The sequence below is a fragment of the Hylaeus anthracinus genome, unplaced genomic scaffold, assembly GCF_026225885.1.
Source record: "Hylaeus anthracinus isolate JK02 unplaced genomic scaffold, UHH_iyHylAnth1.0_haploid 11997, whole genome shotgun sequence".
Taxonomy (NCBI): domain Eukaryota; kingdom Metazoa; phylum Arthropoda; class Insecta; order Hymenoptera; family Colletidae; genus Hylaeus; species Hylaeus anthracinus.
The window spans coordinates 13,177,796-13,198,267 of NW_026534344.1; the positions used below are offsets into that span (position 1 = coordinate 13,177,796).

General features: G+C 38.2%; 1 protein-coding gene across 6 annotated transcripts in view; it reads right to left on the reverse strand.

Annotated features, from left to right (window-relative positions):
* LOC128889200 (rap guanine nucleotide exchange factor 2-like) overlaps window positions 1-20,472 on the reverse strand; it is a 202,697-nt gene that overhangs the window by 38,784 nt on the left and 143,441 nt on the right. For all 6 annotated transcript variants that reach the window (XM_054146615.1, XM_054146619.1, XM_054146622.1 and 3 more), the window contains one exon: window positions 16,401-16,476. In XM_054146615.1, the coding sequence (XP_054002590.1) occupies window positions 16,401-16,476 (76 nt within the window). The remainder of the gene's footprint in view (window positions 1-16,400; window positions 16,477-20,472) is intronic.

A 20,472-nucleotide genomic window follows, 5' to 3' on the forward strand; every position in this document is an offset into this window, starting at 1 on the left:
CGACCATGCGTCTGACGTAAATTACACTGCACTGGTTCTGAATGTTTTCGATGAAAGATTTATAGTTACTTGTTCGTTCTTCTTTTTCAGCGAATTGTACGCGATACTTATTATAGTTGGTTCTCTTGGATGTATCATTAATTAATAGGAAATTTGAGGAATCATCGGTATGTATATCGCGACTTCCTAGTCTAGTTCAGGTGTTTCCTATGAATAACTTGAGAAATAACCGGAAGTCTTGCGGCGTACGTTCCGGACTAAACACGCTAGCAACTCCAGTCATTCGCTAATTAAATTTTCTCATCGCCGATACAACTATTCCTCTCGAGATTCGAACTATTCAGGCAACTCTGATGAGAACACGAGTTGACATAAGTGTTTCGTAGATTTTCAATTTTTATACAAAATATAAACTATCATAGTATCGCTATTAAATTAAAGATTATCATTCATCGATCGACTACTGTGCGAGAGAGAAATTATAACATTTTATTCCTTTGGCATGTACGAAACACTGTTCGTTAATTATGTTTTGCTCATACAAACACCGAAATTAGCATTTATGCATGGATCAACCAAACATGACACATTATTTGGAATTTCTGTAATAAACGTGTCCATTTATCCATAAATTGCGCACGTATAGAGGGTGATATATGAATTCTAAATAATAATTTGACAAAAATTTCGGTTATAATTGATACAGGATTTTATTATCAATTTAAGTGTGGGACGATCATATTTATTTAATTAAGATGAGACTTGACACTCAGTAAACTGGAAAGACTGGATGTTGAATAATGTCCCAAGAACGCAAGAAATAAATCTCAAACTGGACTTGATCAATTTCAGTACACCTCGACCATCATCTTGCTAAACGAGTCTCTTACGAAACCTCGTGATTAGCACGCGAAGTTATTTCCATAAATACTCGTAATACAGTGGTATCGCGTTATTCAACAGTCCCAGAACGGGTTGCGCGTCATTTTAATTGGATTCCAGTGGGCAAAGACAACGGGGACCGATTTTCCGCGAAGCAGCGCGAGTTCAAAGAGCGCGCGAAAGAATAAACGACCGCGAGAGCTCGTGCCACGGGTTAAAAGAACTCGCGCCGTCTGCGTGTCTTCACGAGGAGGCACGGACGCAGGAGAAAGGAACCGAGAAGGATGTGTCAGAGGCTTGGACTCGAAGTCCAGCGCCGGAAGTCGATCATCTTGGAACGCGGGTTTAAAAGAAAGGGAAATAGGACACCCTGGGCGACGCTCTGATTCAACGCAGGAAGTAAACCGGGTCGCAAATCACTATGATACGAATTCTTAATTCGTCACGTTGTAATTCTACCTTGCCAAACGAATTGTCATTGCTGGACGACGGATGTTCAAGCATTTGTAGCAAATAAAAATATGGGTGAACTGAATCGAACGATTTAATTCAGCTGGAATATCAAGAACAAATTCCAAACATAAAAATAAAATATACTGAATATTTTGGACTGGATTTTGTGTAATATTGAATTATTTAATTCAAGTTTCTCTCCTAGCATAATATGGAAGATTCTTTGCCAATGAATAAACAACAACGTCATGAGATAGTCTATTTTTCCTATGTTTGTACTATCAGAGCGTATCAGAATATATGAAATCAGAATTAAAATATAATTACAAAATTAAGATATATAAACGCCATGAAATACTCATCTAGCTAATATGCAACACAACTGACGATTAACTGAGAAAACAATTCACAACTCCATGCTTGACGGAAGCGCCATCGTATCTCTTCGACAACGCAAACGTTATCGGACCGGGCAAAAGTATTCGTTCCGTCCTGGTTGTGATTTGTCTCCCGTTAGGCGCAGTTTCATTCATAATTCCACGTATCGGTATCATGGTTACGCAAGAGTACTCCGCATGAAACGTTATCGACTCGAATGTCTTTCGAACCCGAGCGTCACTGGCGCGCGAATTGGCACGGAATATCGCGGATTTAAAAAAGAAGAAAACACCGATCGAATGCCTCCGGCGATGGCACTCGCTGTAGACCCGCAACATTTTTGTCTGGGCGACGATTTATTTTAGGAACGAAACTCCCAGCTCTTTAACTTTCTTTTCCATTCCGCCTGAAGTCGACTCGCGCACGTGTTTTCGCGTGCAAAAACCTACGAAAGAGCCTTGTCGCTTCCTCAGGGCCCATTAACCATAAGGAACTATAAAACCATATTTACGTTTCGCGTAGCGCGCCTCTTTGTGGGGGCGAGACACGTTAAATCAACCGCGTACGCTTCGCATAATTGATGCATGACAGCGAACAGTGATACGGTGTTCGCTGGGTTCCTTTTACTTTCGACGACTCGCGAGGAATGCTATTCGTCACTTTTTAAACGGAGTATGCTACTATTATAGCGATGAATATTTCATTTAATTTTAGGATGCAATTTCAGTTATTTTGGGGGTTCTTCTTCTCTATTTTCGTATTATTTACTGCCGAGCTGGATAGTATAGACGTTTTAGCGCAAGGTGAGCAGGCATATTAGGTGGCGCCAATAGTTTGCGTGCTCGCCGTGCGCTGCAGCAGTCATGGTACCCAACTCTGTTAATGCAGCACTTGTAACGATAGAATGAATCTTTTGTTTCTTTACGAAATTCTAAGGTCATCGATATTTTTCGAAAAAGGATAAAGCAAAAAATTGAACCTCTCGAGGGATATTGACAGCATGTCAAAATCGATCTACAGATAAAGGTTGCTTTGGTTTGTCTGTCTTCCCTTAAAACAAACCAAAATCCAAATAAAATTCGTCCCTCAACATGTGTTAAATTATCCAACAAAGACCTGCAAAGAGTCGAACCGTTACGTTCCAATACTCATTCACAAATGAAACATTCTTGTAAGGAGACAAGGCTCAAGATTTCTGCAAACGTTTGCGCAAATAAAAAACGGGCGAGGACGCCTTATCGATACCAGTTCCAATGCAGAAAGTTTAACAGGTTCAAGGTTGACAAATACGAGTCTTGTTTAAATTCCAGATACGGTACCAGTTAGACTCGTTAAGAGTTCAGCTTGCCGCGACTTGTTACGATTTTCATGGCTGCGATAGCCGGGACGATTGAAGATGGAGGTCGCGATATGTAAATCGCTAATGAGTAGAAAAAAGTTAAATTCAAGAAAATCTTAATTACAGTTTGGATTTCACTGGGGCTGTAAAATAATAATTTCTGGATGAAAACGATTACGACAAACGAAAGTGGCAAGTTAATGGCACGTACGGCGCTCTTCGTACCATAGAGAGTGTTTGTTTTCAATTAATTAGCAAATCAGATCGTAGAAAATCAGATATTCTAATTCTGAACTAAGTTTAATGGATAGAAATTGCAGGTGCAGTTTTGTAACCTTTCAGCTTATCTTGCAGAGGATACTTTCAACAAAAATTCTAGTTTTCAAGTGAATATTAATAGCTTCCTCAAGTTGTTAATTAGCTTTTTGATTACTGCGATGTATTCCAGATTTCTACATAGATAGCCAAATTTAAAAAAAAAAAAAAAAAACACGAAGTATATGCACATATATGCTTTTGTTGACAACTCTATGAGATACTTAACTCCTTTACTCAACTTTTTCGTGTTCCAGGAAAGGCTCCTAGGTCAGTCGAGTCATGGAGTCAATTTTTAGGCAGGGCTTCCTGTACGAGGATATCCTCGTAGTTAATTCTTATTCGTAAACGCTTACGCATAACGGATGTGACCAGTGCACACTTAGCTCGTCTCTTACGTAAACGAGTTAAACGTCCTCCACGCTGTACGAAAACTTTGCCATTGACGACTGGAGGATGAACGTACTCGCTTTTCGTGAATGCCCATCTCCGACACACGCTATTAATTAAGGCCTGGCTAGCTCCTTAATGGAGCAATTTCCATTCATTATTTTGTTCTTACTGCAGAACGTCCATTTCTTCTAATTAAGTCCACGGGCGGATCATTATTTTCATTTCGAAACGTTTAAGAAAAATTGCGATGACGAGCAACGAGAGTTTTTATTTTGGCAAGAAGAATTAATATAGGGAAAAACATGACGTTCACACGACATTCAGGATTATACCGAATAATATTACGTTTTATTACATGCTCAGCTGTATTTTATTGTTCGTTGATGAAACAAGCAAATATAATTAGTATTTCTTAAGAGGCGTTGAAATTCTTTCATTATGGATTTAATTAGAAGAACGATGTCTCTTCAACAAAACATACTCGCCTTTAATAAATTTATCAATGACACCTGAATAAGGAAATGAAATAAGGAAAAATTGCAACTTTTAATTAAAAGAACAAGAAACGTAGAGATTTCTATCTGATGTTTTCACAAATAAACGAAACCAAGTTAAAACAAGAACGTTTTAAATGTTTGGGGCGAAGGTTCAGTATTCATTTGTAGCCCATACTGAGTTTCCAGCGTTATCTGTTCCACCGAGTGATATACTTATTTGAATAATTCCGGTGGATTCAGCCCAGACGATGACGCTACAGCTAGGCGCCCGACGTCGATTCATCAGCGTCGATAAGCTTCTTGAAAAATGCATCTGTCGTCGCGGACGCCTCGTATCAAAGGATAAAGCGAGCACACTCGTTACGCAATTAACGCCCGCATCCTGCACAATAATCTACTCAAATTGTCTCGGGTTTCAGTTCTTATTAGAGGAATGCTCGCACTGGCTATCGAAAGATAAGCGACGGAGGGGAACCGTCAACAAAAATCCGTAGAAAACACTGCAACCGATTGTATCAAAATTGAACATCGTTTGTAATCGTTTAGGTGATGATTCCAATTATTATTTAATGAAATTAGAATTAGTCGATGATTCTCAGCAAGCATTGTATTTTATTTTATGCCCCTTCCACTTGGCTAATAATGAAACATAAAATTATATATGGATATATTTTCTTTATGGAATATAATAATAATACATGAATGTTACAGAATTTAAAAAGAAAGTTAATCAAGATATTTTGAAAGTAACTTTGAAACCTAATCAAGAAAAACCGTTGCCCGCCGCATAAGAGGTCAGATTTAGTTCTGGAATACGCAAACGAAGGCCTGTTCACTCTAATTATTGGCACAAAAGAAGCACCGCGACAAAGGGGCTACCTGGGAGCGTCTATAAACTAATTACACGCCACGAAAAGAGTGGTTCGAGAAAACTGGAGTAGCGCTCAATGATCGACAACGCGGAATCACTTATTAATTGACGGTCCACTTATCGACCCTTCGAAATACCGCGGCTCGGGTTCCGATAAACACGCCTTCAGTTCCTGCTTTCTTCCCAATACGCGGATAACCGTACGATATAAATAGTTCATTGTAATTACGACTCCACGTCGGTCTGTTAATTCCACGAGGTTTTCAAAGTCGCGGCAACGGGAGCGATAAAAACAGCTTTCATTGCGGCGCATCGATTCTCGTTTGCAGTGCGCACACCGGTTCGTATAACCTCCGAAACAGTAAATTTCTTTTTTTTAACGCGATCCCGAAAATTCAGCACCCGGCTTTCCCCCGCTATCGCGTAAAATTTAATGCGTTTCGGAGCCGCGGATCGCGTGTGGTACCACCCTATTGGTCATTAAAACTTCCAATTATGGTTTAGTTTGTTATTTTTTAACTTCGTAACTCGGAGCATGGAGTTTATTTATTTATTTATCGACGATGCGCCAGGCTTTCTTTTTTAACCTTCTAACGGGGAACAACAATATTGGGTCATCCCATGAGATCGTGACGCAGATTGTGTTTATACTTAATAAAAACACTGTAGGTAGGAAAGGTGCGCAAAAAGAGAGGTTACGTTATTTAATTGCATTACTTTATAACTAGAATACGTACGTTTATGGAAGTTCATGTTTTCATAGATTCAGGCATAGAATTGAGATTCAAATGAAAGTGTGTTTTATCTTTTAAACAGGCTAACATGTATTTCATCGTTGCACATCCTCATATATTTTCCCAACTTTTTCACTCGTCAAATGCATAAACATTCTCAGTCTATTCACAACACTTACAGGTATGTTTCCTGTGATTTTGTAAGTTGACTTACTATTATTGAAAAGTAATATTATTCCAAGTAGCAACGCTATTGTTTAGAAATGAAATACCTACACTACTTGTTTACTCCGTTTTCACAAAATGGATCTAGCGATAAATGATGCTTCGAATCTTCCAAACAGAATGTCTCGATTTGAACTTATTGCCGCCGATTCAAATAATCCTTTCATTTCGCAGGATGCAGAGAGAAAGAGAAAGAGAGAGAGAGAGAGCCGTTGGAATAATTAAGAGTGGTACTGCTGATTTACGGCGACTTCATCGCGTTCACGTCGCTTTGAACGACCGTTCGTCATTCGATTCACTTCACTTCCAATCGAAAAGCGGCGCCTCGGCGCGTTTTCGTTTCCAGACGAGAACGGTTTCCCCTTTAAATATGCATGTTCGAGCGAGTTTAACTCGCCCACGGGAGAAGCTTTGATATCCCCCACGCTTTGAAATTTTCATTAACCCGCAGTTTGCCGATCAACAAGTCCAATTAATCCTAGTGTTTGCCGTTTGCTCGCGCGTAATCGACGCGCCGTTTCTATTTATTGCGCTCCTTACCTCTCCTCTTCTATATATTTATATATATTATATACAAAGCGTCTCGTTTCCTTGTGCATTTCTTCTAGAGTAAATATTCTAAGAAGCAAAGGAGAGAAGTTATCCAGCCTCCTTTCGTTTAACTAGAGATATTCGATGGACACAGCCAGAGAGAAATTTTGTTGAAAAGCTTGCGTTTCCTTCTTCGATCTTCAAGTCGTATGAGTCAGTTTTGCCGATCGTGAAAGAACGCGAACTTAAACGGAGCCAACAACTTGTTATGAATCAACTGCTGATGCGAGGTATTAAATGTCCAGCGGGTGTGCTCCACTTTATAAATCATATTGTTGCTAGCGTAACAATAATGTGTCTCGCTTGAATTTTTTTGATAAGCTCCAACCTCTCGTGACTCATGTTAAACATACAAATGATTAGCTACTGAAACAATTTTCGTTCTATATTATAATTTACTGCTTTCAATTTTCTCAATTTTTTTAATACTCTATGTTTGAATGAACGATGGTCTTTAGTGGCCAATTATTAATTTGATTAATGCATCATCAGTATTTCAAAATATTTCGATGATCGTAGAATTGTATATCAAATATTCAATTCTTTTTTTTATTGCCAAAAGAAAGACAGCTTGTAATTTTCAGAGATTGTTTTTCCAGCGGTTAATTTGTCGATGGCCGTCAATTTTAATTAAAAATCTATCCTCGCGACCAATACGCCCCGCGCCTGGTGCATAGTCTGTGGAAAAAAAAAACATCTTTCATTTGCATTCGAGGCACTTCATCGGGCAGAACGTCGAAATTAAATCAACAGCCTGTTATAAACACTTCGGAAGCGAAGTGCTTTTGACGTCACGATATTAATGAGGAATAATTATAAGCGGATCCTCATTGTGCGATGCAATTTACATGGATTTATTCGTGCACGAATTTTCCACGGTCCTCCGACAGTTTCCGAACTCTAACCGAATTCCGCGGCATGGTAATTTCTAATAGCCTATTTGTTGCATAAAACGCGAAACTCGAGGTGTACAAATACTCCGTCGATAGAGAAAGAAAGTGGTAGAAAATTAGACTGAGTACGTGAATGTCGAAATGTAATGTTCGACTTGCTACGAATACGTACAACTTTCGAATGAAAGGTAGATACTTTTTTATCCCACTACTTGTTGAGTTAAAATTAAAATGGTAATCATATAATGAAATGCTGTGTAATTAAATAATACAGATTCAATTATTTGAATCAATCTCTAAAAATTACGAGTCGTCTTTCTTTTAACATAAAAAAAAGAATTAAATATTTGATATATAATTCTACTTGAGTTCATCAAAATATTTTGTCAGAAATACATAGAATACTGATGAGTCATTAGTCAAATTAATAATTGACCAGTAAGAATCATCATAGTCCTCTATAAGTAATATTCAAACATAGAGTTTTTCAAAAATTGAGGAAATTGAAAGCATTCGGTCGAACAAACGTAGAGGATAAATTGTCATATTTACCACTCATTATTAAAATACAATCGTCCCTATTTCGTACGAATAATGCTCATTTCCAGCCAACCAAACATCGGCCACCCATTTTTACACTCGCAACCCTCTCCATTAATACGGCAATTTAGAAAGGTCCTCCATTCCTTTTATCTTTACATGGGACCTCGAATTCAATTTCAGCTTCTAGCCCATAAAGTCGGAACACGGCATTGTAACTCGTTAATGAGTTAATAGCGCAAATGCACAGAACGTTGCAGTCAATTTCGCAGATGAAAACGAAATAAGGATGCTTGAAAGGCACAGAGAGGTCGATTCATTCAGCGTTAAAGAACGCCAAAGGTTCTTTCAGAGGTGCTTTTCCCCGAAAAGTGCGAAAGTAAATCGCGTAGCAAGATTAGTAGAGAACCCTCTTTGAATTTTTCATTCCCGTTGGTTCCGATGCTCGCCAAACAGCGTTTGCACAGCGTTATTATTCGCGCGTGGACTTCACGGGGAATGATTCATTTTCATTTAAGGCTCGCACTGGCGAAGCTTCGCGTAATAACCGTGGATAAAGCCCGGCGAGATGGGAAAGCGGAGTTCGAGATCGCCGCGTACGTCGCTTTAATCTGCCATAATTCGCGAAGTATGATAAAAACGCGTGTGTTCGTACGAGAAAAAAAAATTTTTTTTTCCAGCGCGGACGTGGATTCGCTAATACGTGAAACAGTGTCGCTTCCGTGGCATATTTTTGGCAGCGAAAAAAAGAGAATGAAGGAAATGTGTGACGAAATTACAATTGATGGCTGCGAGTTGGATAGTAGGTAGTTGGTTAATTATTATTAACTGAAATAATATATATTTCGAACTCTGGTTCAGGCCTTTCTCAAAATATAAAATTATATTGTGTAACGTTTCCTTTTTTAATTTTTGTGTATGTTCCTTGTACGGCGAGTCGTTAGCGAGAGGAAGTACTATTATACTAATTAATATATTATACATATCATTTCCTGAAATGGTCACACTGTAACCATGACCTGTAATAGCATGTCTGCAAAGGATGACGTGTATCTACTACTAATTGACCTACAATGTAGATCACAGAAAGTATTACAGATTTCCTCTCTTTCCTTAAAGTGTTACAACGATAGAAGAATAATTTTCTTGTCATGCAACATAGTTATTGACATGCTCCTGCAGTCAACTGTTCGCTGATGAATCTGGATCAATTTTTATCCACACTATACTACATCTGGAAACTATAAACGTGACGTAAAGAAAATTAGGTAAATTACTCATAGAGAAGACATTGATGGCTATTATTATACTTAAATGATATTGACATTGCAGCGCCCAATGCATCCATCATAATTACAGCTGATAAATATACGTCAATGAAAAGAAAAAGAGGAGAGTATTTTTGCGGAAATTGAGAAACTGAGAAATAGAGTACAATAAGTGTGCTATTACAGCAGCTGGGAACATCTATTACCTCGACGTCAGAAAAAGTTAATGACGTCTAACTTAATGGTGAAGTTTGTAACCGCAGTCCCGAAGCATTACACGGTTCACTGGCTCGCTACATTCAATGGAAGAACCTGGGAAACCATACTCCAAGAAAAATCCGTTCACCTCTGCTTGGTTAAGGAAGAGCAACGTCAACATTGACTGATGGTTCCCAGTTGAAATTGAAACTAAACATGGAAGACAACGTGGTAGACGCAAAAAATCTCGACCTAGATAATGAAGATGTACGGAAAGTTCCACTATGAAAGGACCTCTAAAAATAAGGATACATTTCTCAGCAATATTTCAATAGTTGGTTTCAATTCCAGACCTGTGATTACTTTAATAAAATAAAATCTCGGCATTTTTGCGGAATTTTACAAGGTAAAATAAAAATTTTATAAAATTCATCAAAACCTTTAATCAAAAGTGAGGAATTTGCATAACAATTCGAGAATGTCATATGAAACTCGAATAACTCAATAAAAATTGGAAAATTAGAAAAAAAAAATGATCGAGACTTAAAACTGAGCTGCGATCAAAAAAGTGATAGCGAAAGGAAGTTCAAAGGTCAGACATCCAATTCGTGGCACGAGTCGCAGGGACGCCCAGGGCTGCGTGCGAACCCACCCATATAGAGGGTGACTAATAGATTTACAGATCTACTTCCAACACCTGAATAACATCAAACTACATGTACCAGAAGAAGGGTGTGGCACCGGGGGATGTCACCTCCTTCCGAGGCATAACCCTTCGTACAATCCACTTATTGCAATGGTATATCGCAAATTGTGAAGATCAACATTGTTGATAATAACAACAAGAACAACATTTGTTCTCTCCATTGTTTCTATATAATAAGAAAAATTAAATCGATTAAATGAACTATATATAGAAGTGTCACGAATTTTACGACTAAAAAAAATCTAATGGAAAATAAAAGAATTAATATTTCATGCATAATAGTACACTTCGAATTAAACAATCCTTCAATCTGAATCGAATGATTCGTTTTATATTTTTAGAAATAAATTGGTGTTTAAATTCTATAGAATAAGAAAAATGAAATCCATTAAATGAACTATATAAAAGTGTCACGAATGTTTCGACTAAAAAAATATAATGAAAAACAAAAGAATTGATATTTCATGCACAATAGTACACTACAAATTAAACAACTCTTCGATCTGTATCGAATTACAGTTTTAGAAACAAATTGTTGTTAAAATTGATTTCATTACGAGGGACTGGCAATAGTTACAAATGTCTTTGACTTTCAAGAAAACATTCAAGGAAATATCGCCAATTGTAGCGAACCTTCCCCTAAGTAGGTTACTTTGTGGTTTTGACAACACACCCTGTATTCCATGGTAACATGGTACGAACCATGTTCGCGCCAACTTTTTTCCACCCCCGTCAAGGACGGGGAGGAAAATTCTTTTACCGATGTCTGAACTGTCCCGCGATGCTTCGATATCATGCTTCGTGCCGATGGAAAACGTCCACTGGAATTACGAGAGGAAATCTGATGCGAATCGGGGAGAAAGAACGTTTCTGACGTCACACGGATCGATCGCCACCCTTACCGCCTGCACTTTTTCCAGAAATATTTCCCGTCGAACACATTGGACCGCTTTCGGTAAATCAGCCATGGAAAAAATTCGTACAACAAACTTTGAATAAAAAATCAACGTAACCATTTATTCGCGACATCTACATCTAGATTAAACAGTTACTTGTCTAATTCCTCACTATGAAAGATCTTTAAGATTTTGCTTTTAAATAATAAAATACAATAGCGTGATGGATGTTTGAAACTCTCATATAAGAAGATTGTAATACTAGAAAAACACCAAAGTTATTTTCATCTGACGCTGTACGTGGTCTTTTAATTTTCGTCGTTAAACGTCCGCTTTGATATAAATTTTCGTAAATTTTCATAAAAAGCATTAAATCGATGAGCACGTATATTCAACGCTAAATGGGGATAGAGCGATTAAATGAAAAGTAAATTAACGTAACACATCGTGCTACGATCAATTGCGATTCGAAAACGAGTTACTGGAAAATTCGCGGCGGTTTCGTTGCGACAATCGAGCCAAAACAGAGCGTGATATCGGTGATTATTATATTCATCGAGGGTTCTTTTCCTGGAAAACGTGAATTTGATTCGCGCACGGTAATCATCCGAATTACACAGCTGGCTGGACAGGTCCAATAGAGAGCTCGAATGGATTTCCGCGTAATCCGTCACTGGAAGCTAAATCTAAGAGATATCGAGCGGACGAATTACTCCCAGCAAAGCCGTAAATCCACTATAATATTCTCTATCCCTCTCATACATTTCTCCCGTGCTTCTATTAAAAGCTTAAGATCAGCGTCAGTCAACGAATTGAAGATTTATCGCGACGGCCTGACGAGAATGCAAACACCGGACAATTGACTTGTAAAAATACAGACGAATCGCGATGGGACTGCCAATCGTACGTGAAACACGAATAGCTACATTCGAATAGCCTTACTCGATTTAATCTGGCGAAAGTCAAGCGAACTCTGATATAATTAACAGTGCAATTGTTTCAAAAAGGTTCGTTTGGACCTTCGTTTTTTTGGAACCTTCGATAGCTGCAATTGTTATTACTATAATTAGAAATCCAGATATATAATTAAACGTGCACGTGATTCTGCCACTCATTGTAATATAATTTCCCATGACAATAGTAAAAGGTCTGAGGATGACAAAAAGCAAACGGGAAAATTTGTAACTTTCTAAAATAAATAAGCTTGAGTGAGACTGATCGAGAACGATCTCATTCTCATGATTTAACGACGCTACAATAACACAATGTCTGAGAGTCAACTCTAAGTGCTGACAATACGTTTTGTACAGTATGACTCAGTGGTGACCCATGGCATATTTTTCGTGTCAATTTATATTTGATTAATTGAATTATTAATCCACACTTTGTTACCAGAAACAATGTAATTGTAGTACCTCTCGTGAGTCACCAATGTTTTCCAAAGAATATTTGTTTCAATCGTGGCATCCTCAAAATCAGAGAATTCTATTAACGCAATTAATTTCCGTAAAACAATCGCCAGAAGGTGGCAATTAAAGCTAGGATAGTGTATACTGGTACGTTGCTCACCAAGAAGCCGAGATAATACTAGAAAAATACCGAAGCGGACAAAAAACAGAAAGTTAGCCGAGCCTGTAGACACGCGTGCATACACGCGGCATAGCGACAACTCGTGTTGCGAAATCCGTGGTGGATTCTGCAGTTGCACGTTGCTCTGGCGTTTATTTTTCGAAAATTCTTCGCTTTCCTGCCTCTATTCATAAAAGTTCTACGCGTCCCCAGCGTTTTCCCAAAGGGGCGCGCGTTTCGCGTGAAAATATTTTTTTGACGTCTACTCGATTCAAAGGTTATTTTTTAGTTTTTTCACTGATTGCAAACTATATTTTATTGTGTAATTCGAACAAGCGTTATTTGAGAAACGTGGTGAACATTTGGTCGACTGTTGATCTTCTATTTACTACTATTAAATTAATATTTATTTAGACAAGTATTTTACGGATTTTCTTTTCATTCGTGAAATTATTTGCTTGGTAGATAAAAATATAAATATATGTATACTTTTGAGACAGTATTCCTGAAAAAAAAAAAAATGGAATTCTATTTCTAGCTTCTCCCATTCGTTTTGAAAGAGTTCTACGTATAGAATAATGAATGATTATTAATGATAAAATGATTTTATGACGCAAAGTTGTGGAAATCGTTGCCAGAATCGAGTCGCTTGGACAGTTTCATTGATCGGCCGTGGAACGTCTTATCGTCGCTGGGTTGTCAGCCGATAACGAGTTTCCGTGAGTTTTAGACTGCAACGAGATGATTCATAGTCAAAGTTCCGTCGCATCTTTTTATAAACACGATTGGATTTTTGTCTTCTTGGACCTAAATATCTCCAGACTCTGAGAAATGTTTGGAATTTGTTATCTGTCGGACAGAATTGGAATTGGCTGCGACTCGTGAGAGCTTCCTCCTCCAATTTCTCAATTCGCAACACGCCTAAAACTGTATTCTAGTTTATTTACTCGAATTCTACGAGCGTAAATATACAGTAACGAATATCGAATTTATTTCGTAATTGATACTCGTCGTATTCGATATTTAATTAATCCAACTTTGACTATTTATGCTTCGTCTCGATCAATTTAACCTGTCAGAGTTCTATTCGTATTTATCGAAAAATACGTAGTTTCACGTGTGATCGATTTCTAGTGCTTCTGCGAGTTTAATTAAAAAAGTGAAATTAAATACAGCTCGATTTACTGCACTGGAGCTTCACCTGATTTATTGGAATCAAATTTCAGTGTTTGTTTTAATTTTCGTATGTTGTACGACGCTAACGAAAATGTCAGTATCATTCATAAACAAATGTCATGCATCGAACAGTTATTAAAATGAATTTCAACTTCAACTTTCAATTAAAATTATTCATAAGTTATTGCTTTGATAAACTTCCTTAAGAAAATATATATAAAGTTTTCTGAATGCTATAATACCTATTTCTTTCCTAAAAATATATCACTTTACTGGTAACAGAAGAATGAACGTTACTTTTATTTGTTCGAACAGCTTCTTTCGCTTCAGGTTTCTGTAAACAGTCCTCGAATAACATTACCAGCCCGCGCACGGTGTACGATGGTCAAACAGAATCCAGGATCCATGGATCCTTGAGACCTGCACCGTTGGTAAAACAGTGGATCGAGCTGCAGATGGCAGCACGAGTCGCGGAGTTTCGTTTACCGCTGGTTCGGAATAATTAGCCTCTAGAAAGGAAATCTCGAAACAGTTTCGAGCTTTTGTAGCAGTTCGGGCGAATTTCAAATGTCAAAGTGACGCCAGCGAGATAATTAAAATTGGCTTCTGCGATTTTCGAGCGTCGCTGAACGCGAATAAAACGACTCTATATATAGTTCTGAAATATATTCCAGAGAAATAATTCCCAGTCGTCTTATTAGCAGAACTTTAATAACGCAATCCCCGGACACGTTGTTTGCAGTCTTGCAAACTACAAATTCGCTGGGAGTTGTTCGCTAATGAGCGTCTATATCCATGGCATAGTAGAGTTCTGACGTTAAGTAACTCAATTAAAAATAAAATATTATATCGGTTAATATGTTTCATGATTTTCAGAATTGAAAAAAGCTCAGAAATTAAATAGTTATCTGGCGTAATTTTATTGAAACAATATATTTATTTCTATGTTACCTTGAAAGTCAATTCTAGAAATTGTGACTAGCACATACTAATATTGAATTTTGAATAATACTGACGTTCTTAGTAGCATCGTAAATAAAGTAATATGCAACCAAATATTCGCATATCATTTTAATTAATCATTATAGCGCAACTAAATTGTGCGTACATGCAACAATGAAGCACTGGGGAGCTATCTGGAGAGCATGCTTCGCCAAGTTAACTTTCAACCGATTATTTTGTTTGTCAGGTATGTATATTATTTTACGCAACTTCGTTTCCGTCCACGAACGCTGCGATTTCGCTCCGTTCCAACGTTCGGCTGAAATAATTGAAACCAACCGATCGCAAAATAGACAGAGCGAATCGAGAAGTGCAGCGATGCAGTCTCGAAAACTCGACGCGAACATAACAGGAGAGGAACTATTGATTAACTGTCTAGCACGTTGCGTCTCGAGTCTGGACAGCATTGTCTTTCATTATGCGATATCGCCACTATATCCGGAATAGTTCGCGAACGAAGCAGCCACCGAGGGATGACTGCAGTTGCGTGCATTCGCAAATGTAGGACAAACCGATCAGAAAAAGAGAAATTTGCGTTTGTTCGGCGCGCATCAATTTTCCAGCTTTGTTCTTTCCCATAATCGAAACCTGGTCGATTTTCTGGGGAAAGAATAATCGAAAGACACGCCAGGGCGATGCTATTACACCGACGTTTTTCTAGAAGGAGGCTTGGGGATTTTGTTTTTTAGTGAGACACAAATGGAATGGAATAAATCCCACCTGTATAATTTATATAATATATATTGATATATATTAACACTTTACTGACCAGTAGCAATAGAACATATATTTCGTTTTCATAGCATTAGTATTATATAATATTTATATCATCTATTAAAATTGTTTACAGATTTATATTTCATAATTTATATAATTATGGGAATATACAATGCTACCTCAGTAATAGAGAACATATTGATTGTCGCAAAAAAGAAGTCAATTAGTAATAAAGTGTTAATATATATTCACCATGATTATGCTAACAGGTGCATGTTTTTTTTTTATTGGGAAATAAAATGTTCTCCAGTTCTATTTAGAAAATCTTTCGGTACGTTTTCTGATTAAACTACATTGCTGGATCTTCCCTGAAACTAATATAGATCACGCGTGTATATATTTATGTACATATAACGTTTTTAAAAATGTAGCTACCGGTATGATTTCTTGTTTAAAGTACTCCTTAAAATATAGCGAACAAACAAGCGTATGGATTTTTCGATCCGACTTCTTTTTCAAGCATTTTTTTTCCAAAAATGCAAAGTTCAGCGTCGAAAATTATATGAAAGTGCAAAGTTTTAAAATTTTAACTACTGGTAGCTAATTTTGGTCTCGACGCCCTTCCTTAAGCGGGGACTGTCAGCGGTTTGGTAACCGTTGGATAGTTCGCAAGCGAATTTGGCCTCGTTCCGAAGTACAACGGGGTCGCGAAGTAGGCTTCGAGAACTTCGCAAAGTGAAGTAATGTTACTACTTACGGCGATCATCTCGGAGGGCTCGAGAACGAAGCATTCGTTGGGTCTCCTGGCACTGCCACCCGTCCGCTTTCCAAAGCTGCAACAAAAAACGCAAAGAAAACCTCTTAAAATCTGCTCCGACTCTCCATTGTGCTCTTAACGACAAAAGTAAGGTATTCGGAGTCATTCTACGCTTCATCGTAGAATAAAAATATTTCAGCACGTTATTTTCACGTTGTTATTTAACTTTCGATTTATTCATTCGAATAAACGTGAACGTCCAAGTAATTACAATAATCTGTATCTAAATTTAATATCGCAGATCTTCGCTGAAGATTTAACTTACATAATACCAGAAGTTTTCAAACAGAATACTTGGTCTACGAAGTAACTAGAAGGAGATAATTGTTCCTGTAATTATCTCATACGGAAGTGAGGAAATCATCGGTAATTCCACGTTACTGAGACATTTTCGAGTAAACATTTCAAGCGAAAATGTCCTTAAATTTAATGCCTCGTTTTCGAACAAGCTGCGACTTAAAAATTGTGAATCGCAGAGCTTCGCTTTTTAGGTTCAGAATGATAGAAATTCAACGTTTTCAACGCACTGAGGTGCGATGCGATGTATTATCGCTTCGTTATACAAACTGATCCTATTTTATTCTCCAGCACAGGTGTCGAATAATCCAACACTTTCGCGATCCCTTACGACCCTTAAGATATATTTATACGTTCTACTTCAGAGTTCCATGCACCCCTGCTCCCGTGACCAATAAAAATGTCGTACAAACCGAACGCACTCTAGAAGAGTACACGAAACTCGACTTCTCGTACCCCATGCAACATAAACACCTCGTATAATAACATCACTCGTCCTAAACACACAACGACACGCCCGTCTAGCTTAACAATTCAAGGGTAACAAATGCCGCGAAATAAAACAACTCGAGCGCGAACGTCGCCCTTCGTTGAACGGTTAAAAGCGATAACACTCGTAACAATAACCAGCCAGAGGGGCGGGGGGATGGTGTTCCATCGACACGGAAGTTAATGTCGAAACGCAATTTATCACTCAGACCGCCCCCGCCGCCGTCGCAACGTAATATCTCGGACAGGGGTGTGCTCGCACGTTCGTGTAAATATATCTATTGTTGCGGTATCCGGGCTTTAATGTTTACGATCGCGCGGGAGAACGAATCGACAGATGTTCCTTCCTACTCGAATTAGCCCGGAATTCTGGCCCACCCCGCTGGATCTGGAAAAATATCCCGCGGTTACGAGGGAATCCAGAGGGTCGAACAATGGCGCGCTAGACTCGTCGATAGACGAGGAAGCTAAGCCAGTGGTGCTCGATCTCCCTATCAAATAAAACACGGAAACTCGATCCGTATCTCAATTTAATTATGAAACTACTCGTTACACCCACTGTGTTCTGGTAATTTGTATAAATATGATTGTTATCGTAGTCTGAAATTGCTAATGCAGAAATAATACTAAAATAAAATTTGCGTTGAATCGAGGATGGAAAGGTAAAATTGTTCTGGAGAGTCTAGAGAGAAATTATCATGGTTTTTAGATGTATTTTATGGGATAGGTGAATGTTACCGATGGACCTAATTGGCCCAAGGGTTGAACTTTGCGCACCACTGTGCCAGAGGGGGTGAAAACGATCGTTCCGAGGGTGCGAGCTACCGACCACCGTGTTTCTGGCGGCTCGATGCGCTTTTCCGCCGTCGCTAATCCATTTGCGTTAATAAATTATGACTTCCGAGCCGCGAGGCTCACGGTGAATCTCGCCCCCAATTAACGTAATTAATGCACGCCAGACACGCAACGTGTTCTCCGGAGAAGGTCGCCTTTGGGAAGGAACGTTCCGTTGCGCGAATGTTACTTTTTGCGTTTGGAATTAGGATTGAGACTAATTGTAACGTAAACGACCTAATTATCACCGCTGCTTTGGATAATAATAAAAAATACGAAGTATTAGTTCCTAAGTACGCGCTATTAATGAAGTAATCAACAAAACTCACTGTTCTTGGCAATGATTACTTTCGATAATAATTACATATTATCTTTATTAGTAATAAAGAATATTGTTAGAATTGTAAACGACATAACGCGCGAAAGTGCTCAGGGAAATTAAACTCGCAAACCAAAACCTCCATTTTGAAACGGTGCCCTGAATCTGAACATCGTTACGTGACGTGAGATACACGAAACGAGTTTTCAAAATGTAAATAACTTGGACGGTTATCTTGTTCGAATCGTATCTGGCTGCGCCATAATTTTTCAATGACGCTGAGAATTCATTATTCTATTTCCCTCGGTGGCTTGCGTTGGATTACATCGAAAATGGAACAGAACGAAAGTATATTGCACACGACAGCGCGAGAATTGATTGAAATTTTAGAGATCTCTTTCGAATCGACGCGTATTACGCGTTCGAGCTTATCCATTTTTAATTAAGCTCGCTCGTATTGAACATTTTTTCATTATGATTCCAAAATCCTCCTGTTCTGTACAGATACGTACAATTTGAAATTACTTTCGAAAATTCTTTACATTATATTACAGTCATATTTTTTTTATATTCATATAATTACAGTCTTCTTATTTTAAACTAATTTTATTTTCATACTCGACTACTTTCGCGTATGTTTACATCGAATACAGGTCGCTACGACGAGACGTATCGAGAATTGCAATGAATGTGCAATGAAAGGACAAACTCGGTTAGCACAATAGACTTACATAGTAGGTCTTCGCTGCTAGAACAAACCGTAGCCATTATTCGAACAAGATTCGATGTGATTACGCTGCGTCCAACAATGTAAGAAGAGATCAACGTGATTTTAATTTATGGAACCGTGATATGGCCAGCATGTGCAACGGACCATAGATGGCTGCGCATTTTCCTGTAACGGAAGTTGAAAAATGGTGTTTACGAAGAGAGATCCGCAACACCAGAAAACACGTAGGCAGTCCATTATTACCACGTGCGCTTTAATTATGCCAGAATACGTAAGCATCGCTAATTTCGTCTGCTGAATATTCTATTAATGCCTCGAGTTACTATGTTCGAACGTTACATCGGATGTAGTAGTGAAAACATCTTATTATTGTAGGTGACTGGAGAAAGATTTTTCAACGAAGATATAAAAGCAGGTCAGATTGTGAAGTGTACTCCCAAATTTTTGGAAACAGATAATAATATTGCGTAAAATTATTCTCTTCTTTTTGTAAGTCACAGAGGGGAGGACCTAAGCTTCACGTTGGTACTTTGTTTGTACATTTATTTTTTACATTTATTTATCTCCCCGCGATCAACCTCAAGCAAATTTAAAGAAAACTCCAGAACCAATATCCAGAGTTTCAGTAGAATCTTCTTGGGACTGAACGCGTTACCCTTCAGCGCCATCCCTCTAAAACGAATGGAACAAGCGTAATCCAGCCTCTCCGCGTTCCAGATAAAACAAACATCTCTTAGATGATACGTCACGCGCCTCGAAGAAATCGATTCCCCGTCTTATTCGCTTGCCTTGAAATTCCCAGCAGAGCCGTGGCATTTAAATTCCTCTTCGCTGAAGGGTTAATTAGCCACAGCCACCTACTCGATGCATCGGGGATCACTCGTACCTGCAAGGAAAATAGCCCCTGCATAGCTCGTGCGACTCTTCAGCTTCCACAGGAAATCCAATGCGTCAGAAATCTGCATCATTTGGGTACCTTTCCGCAGTGTGTACAGCACAAAAAATATAGACATGGATAAATTTATTAATTTCAGCTATATACTTTAGAAATAGATTTTACAATCGACTCGATGCACAAGGAAAGTTTGGTATCTTGATTTTCGAAGATCGAACCACTGCAGACTCAACGTCTTGAAAATAATCCAAAACATTTTTTCAATCTTTAAAACTAAACCTACCACGACAGATCAAATTACCGTTTTCAAATTTTTGTATACAGTTTTTATGTACACATAATATATGAATTGTATACGATTGTTTCATGTAGCTTACCAGGAGCCTATTTATAGACTTTTTAATTGCAGTATTTAGCTATTCGAATTTATTTACTATGTCGAGGGTTG